Genomic DNA, 13,757 nt, shown 5'->3' with positions numbered 1-13,757 from the left:
GTACTTGTCCAAAACACATGGAACTTTTTGCTACTAATTTCTTATTTCTCACAATTAATCATGGTAATAAAACCTGGCAAATGTTCGGTATCTTGTGAAGAGATGAACACAAGAAAAACAACCTTACAAGTAAATAATGTCTTAACTTATATCTAAAATTAATATCTACAGTATATTATGGTTAGAATGCACTGTGTGTTAACTAGGTGAGACAAGTTTCCAGTGACAAATACTTTTTCTGTCCACATTGAAAATGCTGCACAACAGCACACAATAACAACCAATCAGAACAAATTCTGCTATTCGAAAGACTGGGATCAGTAAGATCTTTTATAAGTATACTAAAGCTGAATGTTACTTTCGAATGTTCTCTGAACATTTCAAAATATTGCCGTTTTCACTTAGCCTAGTTTTCACTGTATTTTTGATCAAATAAATGCAGTTTATAAAATACATTTCTTTCTAAATATTAAGAAAACAACCCCAAACTTTACATTATATTAGTAAATGTACCACACAGCTGTATTAAATGAGATTTAACTGTAAGTGGAGCTACCCAGTGCTACAGACCGACAACATTTCTTATAGGACTTATATTAAAGTCTGTTTAATAGCTTGTCACATAAGGTGTGAGTGCATATACCTGTGTATACTCTGTATAATTGTCTGTGTAGTAGATAGTGTAGTATTGGATGATGCCGTTGGGTTCATTTGGAGGACTCCAGCTGACACGCACTGTAGTGGTCGTAAGGAGTGTGTATGACACATTCTGCGGAGGGTCAGATGGGGCTGCAACACAAAAAAAGAATGTGACATTATGAATACGAGGGCAATGTGATTTCATGTTATTGTCTTTTATTGCCATGTCAACATCTGTGGCTATTTTCATGGCATGATCAATATATAAAAAAATAAATATATAAACAAAATGAACACAGTGGTAGCAAAAAACTACTAAAAAACAAAAACAACAATTGATAACCATCTCACATATTACACATATTAATATAACAAACACTAAATAAGATTTTTCAGTTCAATATTTGATAAAAAAACGTATTATTGATTATTCCTGGTGAAACATTTTTAAAAACATCCATTAAAGAACTTTCTGTGTAAAAACGTTGCCTAGTGACATTCAAAGCAGTACATTCCAACAAAATATGTTTTATAGACAAAGGGGTTTGACAAAAATTAGATATTGGTGGTACATCACCGTTCAATAAAAAACAAACAAGTAAGTCTGGAATGACCAAGTCTGATCATGTCTACCCTCAAAAATAAAATTTGTAAAAAACTTTTCCTTTATGACTGGATTAACTTCATATAACTTATTATTAACACAGCTATTTCATTCCACTTGCCATTTTTGACTAATATATATATATATATATATATATATATATATATATATATATATATATATATATATATATATATATATATATATATATATATATATATATATATATATATATATATATATATATATATACTGTATATAGGTTTTTGACAGTCTGTAATTTTCAAAGAGAGAGCTTTTTTTGCCTGTTCTGTCTGTTCATTACCAAATAGTCCCATATGACCCAGAATCCAGCAGAAAATATTATTCTTTAAAAAATTCAGTTTTGCTATAATTTTAACTATTATGGGATGACCAGTCTTAAAAGATTCAAGTGCTTGGAGACAAGTTTTAGAATCTGTGCAAATTAAACATTTTTGTTGCTATTTGTTCCAAAGCCAGGAGCAACGCACAAGCTTCCGCAGTAAAAAATTGAGCTTGCGTCTGAAATACGGATACTAAAAGTATTTTGTCCAAAAACTGCAGCGGCAGACACACCGTTCTCCATTTTAGAGCCATCTGTGTACACTGGTTTATGAAGAGGAAGACTACATTTTATGTCTACGAATTCTTGTTTATATTCATTTGGATGTGTCAGATTCTTCTTTTGTTGGGCCAAAGTCCACATGATGTTAATTTTTTTGATGTTCCAAGGAGAAATATGGCATAAATGGGTTTGAATATATTTGAAACTATAATTTATTCCTGTGATGGCAAAGCTGAATTTTCAGCAGTCATGATCAACATCTATTATTATTATCAATGCTGAAACCAAATCGGTTTAAATATTTTTGTGGAAAACATTTTTTTCAGGATTCTTTGATTTAAAAAAAAAATATATATATATTTTGTAACAATGTAAAAATATTTACTGTCAGTTCTGATCATTTTAATTCATCCGTGCTGATTTAAAAGTATTAATTTCTTTTTTAATCTTACCGACCCCAATCTTCCCTCATCTCCAATTAGATTTTGGGCAAAATTAGGTATATAAGGTCTTACAAGGCAGCACATTTTGTTTAGAACAGTCTTCTTCACATTATAAATATGCTTATGAAATCTAAAAGTGTTGTCTATGTTGTTTGGAGCAGAACGTGTTTGTGCTCACCTGATTCTACAGTACTGAAGGTGATGAAAATCAGTAGCCCTCCGTCTCCAAGTCGAGTCCAGCTGCTGATGGAGGCATTATACTGGCCCAGCCCCTCCACACTCACCACCACTGACGTTCCCGTCACATTGACGACAAATTCAGAGCTCAGATTCCTAATAAACAAACATACATGTACGTTTCAATCTAATATGACTACAGTCTGGTCTATGATAAAAACTGATGTTAAATCATCTGACTTACCACACTCTCACTATGTAGTATAAAATCTCAGAGTTGGCCTCCACGGGAGGTTTCCAGGACAACTCTACCTCAGTATCTGACAATTTCCTGGCAATTAGGAATTGTGGAGGGGAACTGGGTACTGCCGTTTAGGAAAAACAGCTATTATAGACACAAAACTATGGAAAGGGGCTTTACTCTCAAACATGATAGCGATTGGGGTTAGTACATGTAAGAGAATGTCTCCCATGCCATGTGCAAAATCTGCATGTGTCCATCCTGAAAACTTATAATGGAACAACTAACCAACCAAACACAGAGAAACAAAGATAAACCTTTTTGGTACGCTCCTCTGACTCCTGAGGTAGAAAGATTAAACATGCTTTAAAAAAGACAAAACGTATCGATAACCCTCCCAGAGAGCAAATGTCCTTTAGGAGAAATAAAAATAGTTAAAAATAATAAAACACTCCAATTTCCTGCACGCAGACCACCGAAAAGCTGTGAAAAGGAGAAATGTTTACAGTACATGTGACCCTGATACTCTGCATCTTTCGCCAGATCCAGACAAATTCATCCTGATGACTGACACTAAAAATGAAAAAAAAAAAGCTTAATTAAACACCACATGGTCTGTTCGTTAAAAATCAAACACTCACCGTCCTCCAGTGTGGTGATGTTCAGGATTTCGCTCGTGTGGTTGCCCATGCCGACCTGTGTGGCAGCCTGCACGCTGATGCGATAGCGCGCATACTTTCGCAGGTTGGACAGGACAGCATAAGGCACATGTGTGGTTTGGTTCAGACTGTGTGTGGCGTTCCAGTATTCCACGTTGTAGAACAGGAGGATGCCGTTTGCAAGAAGCGGGGGCACCCATGACACGTTCACCTCGCTGGATCCGATGCTCTCATAGGTCAAATCATAAGGTGGGCTGGCAGGAACTGCAACAAACAATCAAACCGCACATTAGGACAAATATTATACAACAGATAAATAAATTAGCTGGTCATATTGTGTCTAAAATATAATTCAGCCTACGAACCTAGAACCTCTTACAATTGGGCTTTTTTGTTTACTAAATTTATTTTTTGAGACAGTAGAGAGAGGGAATGAGATTGGAACCTGCATTTCCTATATAAGCAGCTCAACATGGCTGAAACATGTTTGCTAACCAATATGCCACAGCTCCAAGGTGACGTGGGCTTTTTTGAGCAGTTTATTTAGTAAAGGCTCTTGATTTTGACTTTTTTATGGTGTTTTTGACATTTTAATTAACAATAGGAACAGTATAAAGATACTATGGGGAGAAGAAAGGGATAGAAAATGATGGGAAGGAGGGGGAGGAATGGGGTCGACCAATGATGGGAGCCAGAACTGAAGTGCGATCACCTGCATATGTTGGAGCAGGTGCGCTAGGAAGTGGGCTTTTATGAATAAAGGTGCATTCATGTTTCTCTTATGGTCACCAAGACAATGTAATATATCAGTAATATTTTGAAATATTATTACAATTTGAAATAACGGTTTTCTGTTTAAATATATTTAAAAATGTGATTTATTCCTGTGATGACTAAACTGAATGTCCAGTATCATTACTCCAGTCTTCAGTCACACGATCCTTTCAGAAATCATTATAATATGCTGATTTAATGCTCAAGAAACATTTCTTACTATTATTAACAGTTGTGCTGCTTCATATTTTTGTGAAAACTGTGACCCTTTTTTTAGGATTCTTTGATGAACAGAAAGTTCAAAAGAACAGCATTTAATGAAATAAAAATCTTTTGTAAAATGTTAAATGTCTATACTCTCACTTTTGATAAATTTACCCCCGGTTTCATAGACGAGGCTTAAGCTAGTCCCAGACTAAAATGCATGTTTAACTGCTTTTTAACTGATCTTAAAAAATGTCAATGCCATTGTTTTGTCTTAAGATTCACACTAGTAATGTTTTTTTTCTAAGACACATTTATAAAAAATATACTTAAAAGCCCTAAATGAACTAAAGCCTAATCCTGGCTTAGTCTAAGCCCTGTCTGTGAAACCAGGCCTTTATGTATTCTTGCTGAATAAAGGTATTCATTTCTTTAATAAAAAAAAGCCTTACTGCCCCCAAACTTTTGAATGGCAATGTACATATAGCAACTTGCTGTGACAAAGTGGTGAAAGTTAATGAGAGTTGGTGATTTACATTCACCCTCATACAAACTGAGCAGAGACGCAATGAGTGAATAGCAACTGGCATACCAACACTAAAGTTCATGTTTCAATGCCTGATAGAGTTGGAGTAGAAACGTCTACTAGAAAACAAGCAGCACAGAGACTTAAGATTGAATCGCTGTATGTGTGAATGACCCTTAATTGTAGGAACCTTCCGAAGGGGAAAGGGTATGGGATTTCAGGATGAGATTAGAGTTTTATGTTTCTTCAGTTTTTTCAATTAAATATGAACACACACAATGACTCACCATCCTCCCCTGACAACATCTGTAGAGTAGCAGAAATTTGGTTCCCATGTCCATGCAGCGTAAACGCACGGACAGTGACATTGTAGTGTGTGTACGGCTTCAGGTAGCGCAGTGTGGCATTGAGTGATGTGCTGTTGACTGTGTTGCTGTATGTGCCGTTGGTGTAGGAGACCTCATACAGGCGTATGATGCCGTTGGGCTTCTCTGGAGGAGACCAGGAGAGAGTAGCGGTAGAGGAGGTGGTTTTCACTACGACCAGATCCCGTGGTGGTGAATCCGGCTCTAAAAGACAGACAGAGGCATACTGAGAGATCTCACGTGTGTAAGTGCGCTTCTGCATGTGTATGAAAAATAATTGGCTCAATACCATCCTCTAGTGTCACAACAAAGATGTAGTCTTCATCTGTCAGGGGGCTTTCCCCCACGGCTGTAGACGCCGCCACACGCACCTTATAACTGCTGTGCTTGTTCAGACCTGTGGATATGATAAAAAATAGTGTCATACAGTGTCCTCAAAAACTATTAACACTTGGGTCACACTTAGAAATGTCTGAATATCTCTTTTGCAGCATTTATTTGACCTAAATACAGTAAAAACAGGAATACTGTGAAATAGTATTACAATTTCTAATAACTGTTTTCTATTTGAATACATTTTAAATAGCAATTTATTCCTGTGATTGCAAAGCTGATTTTTCAGCATCATTACTCCAGTCTTCAGTATCACATGATCCATCAGAAATCATTCTAATATGCTGATTTGCTACTCAGGAAACATTTTATTATTTTCAATGTTGAAAACTGTTGTGCTACTTTTTTTCAGGATTCTTCGATGAATAAAAAATTCAAAAGAAAATTTTATTTGAAGTAGAAATCTTTTGCAGAATGATAAATGTCTTTGTTGTCACTTTTAGTCTGTCCTGGCCGAACAAATGTAGTAATTCCAAACATTTGAGCATCAGTGTGTGTTAGTGTTGTACCTGTTAGCACTGCAGTGGTGTTGTCTGACATCTGTCGTAATTCCTGGTTTGTAAGGAGATTTTGTGCATACACAGCGTAGTGCGTTATCTTGCCGTTGGGATTGAGGGGCGGCTCCCAGGTAACATGGATAGAGGTGGAGGTAAGATTCTGATAGGACACGTTCTGAACCGAGCTTGGCACTGTGGGAAAACACTGGGGTTACTTTATACAGTGGTAGTATATCATAACTACTGTAATTCTACTCAGAGGTCTGAAGGTATTTTACCCTGTTCAGTTGTTTTCACTGTAACTTGTGCAGAAGGTCCTTCTCCAATAATGTTTTTTGCCGACACGCTAAATGTGTACTCTGTGAAAGGACTAAGTCTTCTAACCACATACATGATGTTATCAGATGACAGGTCTGCTGTCTCCTCAGTGGCTGGTAGAACTGTCAATCAAAACACAGAACACAGGCACAACCAATCAGAAAACAGAAAGTGCAAATAACTGAGTACAACACTGAATGGCCACCTTTTCAGCACCCATCATTTTTGATTTTCCATTAATTGAATTAGTCTAAAAATATTCACATTTATATAACAGTAATTACTTGTTTCTGTATCTTTTGACCGATATCTATTTTCATGGTAACAGTGACATTCCTCTGACCCTCTGACACATATAATTATTATGTATATATGAATACATGTATATATTTAAGAAATATATTTATTTGCATGTATATTCTGAATATATATTTATATAGTTTATATTATATAAATATACACATTTTATATATAAATGAGTGCTGGGCAAATTGACGCATTAACGCAGGCGATTCATTTGTTCAGTTTAACGCATTAAAAATATAAAACACAATTAACGCAGCGTTTGTTTTTATATACATTTTTGCCTAGCGTTACATTATATGATCACGCTCTTATTCATGTAAGTTAAATGTAATGTCATTGATGTTTGACATTAGTATCAGTGATACTGGCCTTCATTCATAAAAAGATGCCATTACAACACATATTTAAAATATGCTGTCTTAAAATTGTTGCTACATTAATTTGGAGAGTAACTGAAATTAATTCAATATCAAAATATTAAAAACTCCAAAAATATTCAAAACTTGCGATTAATCACAATTAATTACAGAAGAAATTTGATTAATTAGTAAAAGATTTGTATCGATTCCCAGCACTGATATAAATATAAAACAAGTTTTCTTAAATATATACATGTATGTGTATGTATTTATATATACATAATAATTATACACAGAACACACACACATATTATGTAAATACAACATTTTATTTTGGATGCAATTAATTGCGATTAATCGATTTGACAGCACTAATATAAACTAATAAAAAAAGTCCATGACAAAATGAACTGAAAAAAGTGAACAAAAAATATACATAAATACAACAATAAATAAACAATACTAAAAAACACAGAGTACAGTAGGTCTTTCTTGAAAAGTGTATTCACATTGCTGAAAAATGAATGGGGATTTTAACCTGTATTTTTACTAATGGAAACCTAGTATAAACGACTTATTATGAGTTGTTAATAATTGTGCTTCCAAATCGTAAAATTATTGAAATGTGAGTGAGGTAATAGTGGGTGGAGTCAGGGGAGGAGTTATTTACCTTCTATTCCAATGGTAGTGGCAGCTCTTGTTGGGAGGTTCGTCTGCTCCTGGGTGTTGTCTGTGGCCACCGCCCTAGTGAAGCGACGGGGCTGGGAGGGGCTTAAGTCAACCAATGGCGGTTGGTCAGTGCCTAAAGTGAGAGGTGTATGTTCAGTCAAAGGGTCCTCAGTTACGACCTCAGTCTCAGCCTGAACAGATGCATCGGTTCTGTCGTGGGTGACTGTGAGCCAGGGTGGAGGCGTGTGGGGGGTGCTTGGGGTCAGAGGAAGGTCAGAGGTCAGTTCCGAGTCAGTGTTGGTAAAACCGCGACCCAAAGTGAGAAATGTTCCACGTAAGGTGAGCATGAATGCAGATTCTGTGGTGATGTCAAGTGATCTTGCATTGCGACGAAGTGTTTGAGACACAGCGTTCTGTAACAACAACAACAACAACATACAATCAGTGAAGCTAAACCAAACAAAATGAGTGTGTGCATGCTTGTGTAATTTACTGTTTTACCTGTCCTTTTAGGGTGATGTCCTGTACAAGTGTACTACGGTACAGCACTAGAATCCGATAGTGGGTTATCAAGCCGTTTGGTTGGCTTGGGGATCTCCAGGACAGACGAACCGACGTGGAGTCCACAGCCTCTGCTGTCAGAAGAGACACAGCACTCGGGGCTAACATGGAAATGGATGCACACACACACACAGATACATAAAGTTATTAAACACACTTCACCGTATACTCAACCAAGGGTCCTCAGCAAAGTTCCAAGGGGGTCGCAAGATGACTTAAAATGATTTTTTTTTTATTCTTTGAAATAAAATTAGGAGAAAAAAAACATGCTTTAATAACACGCGACTACAAAAGTCATATAATAAAAAGTGTAAACCCTGAAGAACATTCAGTTATAGAAACTTTTACATTTCATTATTTTAATAAAATATTACAAATACAATTTATACAATTTACTGTATATAAATATTGAATTAAATTCATTTAAATTGTCACTCCTAGTTTCTGTAAATATTTGTTTTTATTGTTATTTGTTTTAACTTAAGAAAATCTGCAAAATGTATAGCGAGATCTTTAACACCACTTTTAAAACAAAAAATATGTGATGTATGTAAAAACACTACCGTTAAAAGTGCTCAACGAGGCTGAATTTATTTGAACAAAAATACATTAAATCAGTTATATTTTGAAATATTATTACAATTTAAAATAACTTTTTTCTATTTGAATATATTTTCATATGTAATTTATTCCTGTGATGCCAATTGGAATTCTGTGATGAATTTTCAGCATCATTACTCCAGTCTTCAGTGTCACATGATCCTTCAGAAATCATTCTAATATGATGATTTGCAGCTCAAGAAACAGTTGTGCTGCTTAATATTTTTTTTTAACTGTGATAAATTTTTTTCAAGATTCTTTGATGAGAGAGATAAAAGAACAGCCTTTATTTAAAACCGAAATCTTCTGCAACATTATAAATGCCTTTACTGTCCCTTTTGAGCAATTTAATGCATCCTTGCTGAATAAAAGTGTTAATATCTTTCAAGAAAAATAGCAAATTACAAGGATAAATTTCCTCATTTCCCCAATTCATTGCTAAGAGAAATGCAGCCCTTTTATCACACATTTTCGGCATTGGATGCTTTGAGGCCTTCAACAAAAATCTAATTTTAGATAAAAGCAACCCTAAGTGAACAAATAACCTTTCTTGTTTTTCCATGCATTTAATGAGCATTCAGTTATGCAGCACCAACTGGCTCTGTATGAAAAAGTCATTTCCTCCAGCTAAATTAACCCAATTAAAGGTATAATTAGAGATAGCTGATTTCAGACAGACTTAATTACAACCAGACCAGCTAAATATAAACCTCATTTATAACTCTCACTTATTTTGACCCCCAAGTCTGAACACTTACAGAAGTCGCAAACACATACATATTCCCTGAGCCTTTTGAAAGTATGTTCTCCAATCTCCATACAGATGAGTCAAAAATGGAATTGCTTTGGTCAACATGGCTCCCAATATGTCTCCATCAAGCATACACAAGCACAGTTTGTGAAAACACGACACCAACAATCAATCACAATGGAGGTCATGTGATGAAAACCTGAATGTCACAACTGAAGGAACCATTAATTCTCCACTGTAATGGAAAATACATGAATTTAGATGAATTTGTGGCAGTTCATCCATGAATCACAGCTAAAGTGTAGCTGGGTCATGCAGTAAGAAAATGGGGAGAAAAAAATAAAAGCAATTCCACATCAGCGGAATCTAAAGTGATTTAATGCTTCTTTAAGTTGCAGTCAGTACAGCTAAATGTGGTTCAACTAGTTATTGCATAGACTTAATTTTGATTACCATTGAAACGTTTGGGCTCGGTAAGATTATTTTAATGTTTTTGAAAGAAATCTCTCTATTTGACCAAAGTGATATTGTGAAATATTATTACAATTTAAAATATTATAAAACATTTTCACACAGGGTATGTGGGTTTCATTTATCTTAACTATAATTTGACAGTTGTTATTGAACAAAATCAGCTAAAGTATATGCTTTGTTCACTCAGGTTCTCTTTATCTAATATTATATCATGTCTAAAGGTTTAAAACATCAGCTGTGACAAATAAAAACCAATGAAAGACATAGGGTCCTATTATACGCCCCGTGCAATGCGACGCCAGGCACGACGCAAGTGTTTTTTACTAGTTTTAGCCCGACGCAGTTATGATTTTCACGTCCAGCACCACGTTGAGGCAACTGAAAACCACTGTTCATTGACCAACAAAAAAACCTGGTCTAAAGTCAATAGTGAAGTTAGTAATATGCACCTTATAGCAGTGGCGGCTACTGGTCTGTCAGAGAGGGGAAGCTCATTTTCGGCCTACATCATAAAATTGTCTATTTATTTAAAAGTAAATTCTGCCCTACGTTCCTTTTCAAGAAAATGGTCTGTGACCCTGTCGTACCAACTAGGAGTCTTTTCAAGTGACTTGACCAGTGTCCTCTCAATGGCCAGCAGAGCTAGGCTGCTTAAACGGCCTTGGCCCATTGTGTTTCGGGTGTAGGACTTGAGTCGCTTTAAACAGGAGAAGCTCCTTTCTACACTTGCAGATGTAGCTCCAATTGTTGCCACTAATGAGAACAGTTTGTAAAGCTGAGGCATTGCACTGTCCAACTCCATGTCTTTAAGGAACACCAAGTAATCACACAGCTTTCCCCTAGCCTACTAACGTTATATGAATGAATGAAGGAATGAATGAATGAACGATCTAAAAAAAATATTAAACTCTGTAAAACTGAAACAAGGAATGTGGTGTATAATTGTGTGAAATGTATGATGAAAATCAAGCAATTTCGCCAAGCAAATATCAAAGAAATAGGTTGCAGCAGTTTTTATTTCGACTGAACTTGAGAAATCCGCGATAGGACTGAGCGCGAATAGCTTCAGTGATTCCTTATAGTACAGAATCGCTGTCAGTCAAAAGGAGATGCAGTCTTTCGAAAGACCCTCCAATCAACACGCAGAAGCTCGGAGTCCGGGCCAGCCCACTCCCCATTCACCCCCAGAGACGCTGAGCGTCCGTGGGCGGGACATAATCGCAGCGTTTATCCAATGACCATCTAGTTTCGAAGCGCTGAAAAAAAACGTTCAAAGCAGCCCCATTGAAGTCAATGGACGCTGGGCTTCAATAGGGAAATGCACTGTGACGCTGCGGGAATGTATGAGAAGGAAATCGAGTCAGCCGACCTGCTATATGTAACTGATTCTGAACGAACTCGTCTTTGAGATGAACGTTTTCTAACGCATTTTTAGTCAATAAAATGTTAATACAATAGTACATATTTGACCATTAATTTTGTGACATTATAAGGGAAGCCGAGCTTCCCTTGCAGTCTTAAAGAAATCGCCACTGACCTATAGGTGGGTGCACAACGTGCATACACTCTGCTTATTACACACACAGGGACGCGCAGCAGCACACAAACATTTTTAAATATCAAAAATAAAAGGATTCCTCTCTGGAGAAGTGTTCAGTCTTTCCGCTCGCAAATTCCGCCATGTAAATAGCGAATCTCCCATGGTGCAAGCGCAACGCTTAAAGAGAATAGGAGATGATTGGTTTGTGGCATGCTACGCCCAAAACACACCCATGACTCATTAAGAGAATAGGTACAACCTTTTTGGACCATGTGCCTGGTGTGCCTACCGTTTTATTCCGTCGTTAAACTAGCAAAAGTGGATTCGGACATGCCTGAAGTGCACCTCAGAAAATGACTAAATCTGATAAAAGACCTCTTTAGGAAAATATGGGGACATACTAAACTGGAAATCAAAATTAAACATGAAACAAATCTCTTGTTTACTTAAAAAAGCTAAATATTCCGGGTTAGATTTGGGTAAGAGTAAGTCTGATGTCCTGGTAAGCCTCATATATTAAACGACGTGTGTGTGTGTTTTTACCTTCTGCTAAAGTTGTAATGTTGACCAGTGCTGCCGGTCCTGTGGCCCCCGCTGATTTGGCCATCACATAGATGTAGTATTGCGTGTATGGAGTCAGTCCAGAGTAAATAAACGCTTGATCGATTGTACTGTTTTCACTAATAATCCCTGAAAAACAGATATACAAGCCACATTAACATACAAACAATGAGAGGATTTGCTTTGAATTAAGTAGTCTGGAGCATGTGTGTTAAATGCTAGCTGGTTAAGGTTAAGGGCTTTTCTTGCCACAGTGAGGTGTTTGTCTGATAGTACAGTATTAATGGTAAAGAAATTGGTTCAATGGTCATAGGGTGTCAGCAAGTGTTACCTTCAGAGCTGTGGAGCTGGATGACGTAGCTGAAACGTCCTGTGATGATCTTTGGAGAGTCCCAAGTTAGAAGCAGAGATTTAGAAGTGATGTTCCTTAAAATTACATTTTGTGGTGGGTCTTCAGGGGCTGCGACACACATTTTTGATTTGTTACAGAAACGATTATTTGAACAAGACAACATAAAATAGAATTTGCATGCAACACAATTTAACTTCTTTAATGTCAGATATTTCCATAATTTCATGTAATATTATGCATATAAAAAAAAAAAACCCATGCAAGTAAATAGACTTAATTTTGATTAACGTTGGGGTCGGTAGAATTTTTTTGATATATTTGATCTCTGATGCTCACCAAGTCTGCATTTATTTGATAAAAAATACAGTAAAATCAGTACTATTGTGAAATATTATTAAAATGTATAAACAATAGATTTTATAATAATCTATGATGGCAAAGCTGAATTGTCAGCATCGAGATCTGTCAGAAATGTGGTGCTCAAGAAACATTTTCTATTATTTTCAATGCTGGAAACAGTTGTGCTGCTTGATATTTTTGTGGAAACCGTGATTAATTTTTTCAGGATTCTTTGATGAATAGAAAGAACAGCATTTATTAGATATAGAAATATTTTATAACAATATAAATGCTTTTACTATCACTATTGATCAATTTAATGCATCATAGCTAAAAAACAAACAAACATTACTTTCTTTATTGGCATTAACAAAAGCATTAATTTCTACTTTAATATACACACAGTATATATAGTGCATCCGGAAAGTATTCACAGCGCTTCACATTTTGTTATGTTACAGCCTTTTTCCAAAATGGATTACATTCATTATTTTTCTCAAAATTCTACAAAAAATACCCCATAATGACAATGTGAAAGAAGTTTGTTTGAAATCTTTGCAAATTTATAAAAAAATTAAAACCGAAAAAAATTACATGTACATAAGTATTCACAGCCTTTGCTCAATACTTTGTGGAAGCACCTTTGGCACCAATTACAGCTTCAAGTCTTTTTGTTTATGATGCTACAAGCTTGGCACACCTATTTTTGGGCAGTTTCTCCTATTCTTCTTTGCAGAACCTCTCAAGCTCCATCAGGTTGGATGGGGAGTGTCGGTGCACAGTCATTTTCAGATCTCTCCAGAGGTGTTTAAAGGGGTT

At 36.0% G+C, this 13,757-nt stretch overlaps 1 protein-coding gene across 1 annotated transcript in view; it reads right to left on the bottom strand.

Moving 5' to 3' along the window:
- ptprq (protein tyrosine phosphatase receptor type Q) overlaps positions 1–13,757 on the bottom strand; it is a gene marked incomplete at both ends in the record, with an annotated part of 70,808 nt that overhangs the window by 23,985 nt on the left and 33,066 nt on the right. The window contains 9 exons of the mRNA XM_079826143.1: positions 3,332–3,613; positions 5,141–5,422; positions 5,508–5,615; positions 6,121–6,300; positions 6,387–6,548; positions 7,762–8,173; positions 8,262–8,422; positions 12,230–12,376; positions 12,579–12,707. Coding sequence (XP_079682269.1) covers positions 3,332–3,613; positions 5,141–5,422; positions 5,508–5,615; positions 6,121–6,300; positions 6,387–6,548; positions 7,762–8,173; positions 8,262–8,422; positions 12,230–12,376; positions 12,579–12,707 — 1,863 coding nt within the window. The remainder of the gene's footprint in view (positions 1–3,331; positions 3,614–5,140; positions 5,423–5,507; positions 5,616–6,120; positions 6,301–6,386; positions 6,549–7,761; positions 8,174–8,261; positions 8,423–12,229; positions 12,377–12,578; positions 12,708–13,757) is intronic.

This window comes from Gobio gobio (assembly GCF_949357685.1).
Source record: "Gobio gobio genome assembly, chromosome: 9".
Lineage (NCBI taxonomy): Eukaryota > Metazoa > Chordata > Actinopteri > Cypriniformes > Gobionidae > Gobio > Gobio gobio.
Note: the sequence above shows the minus strand (reverse complement) of the source record. Positions and strands in the feature narration are given on the sequence as shown.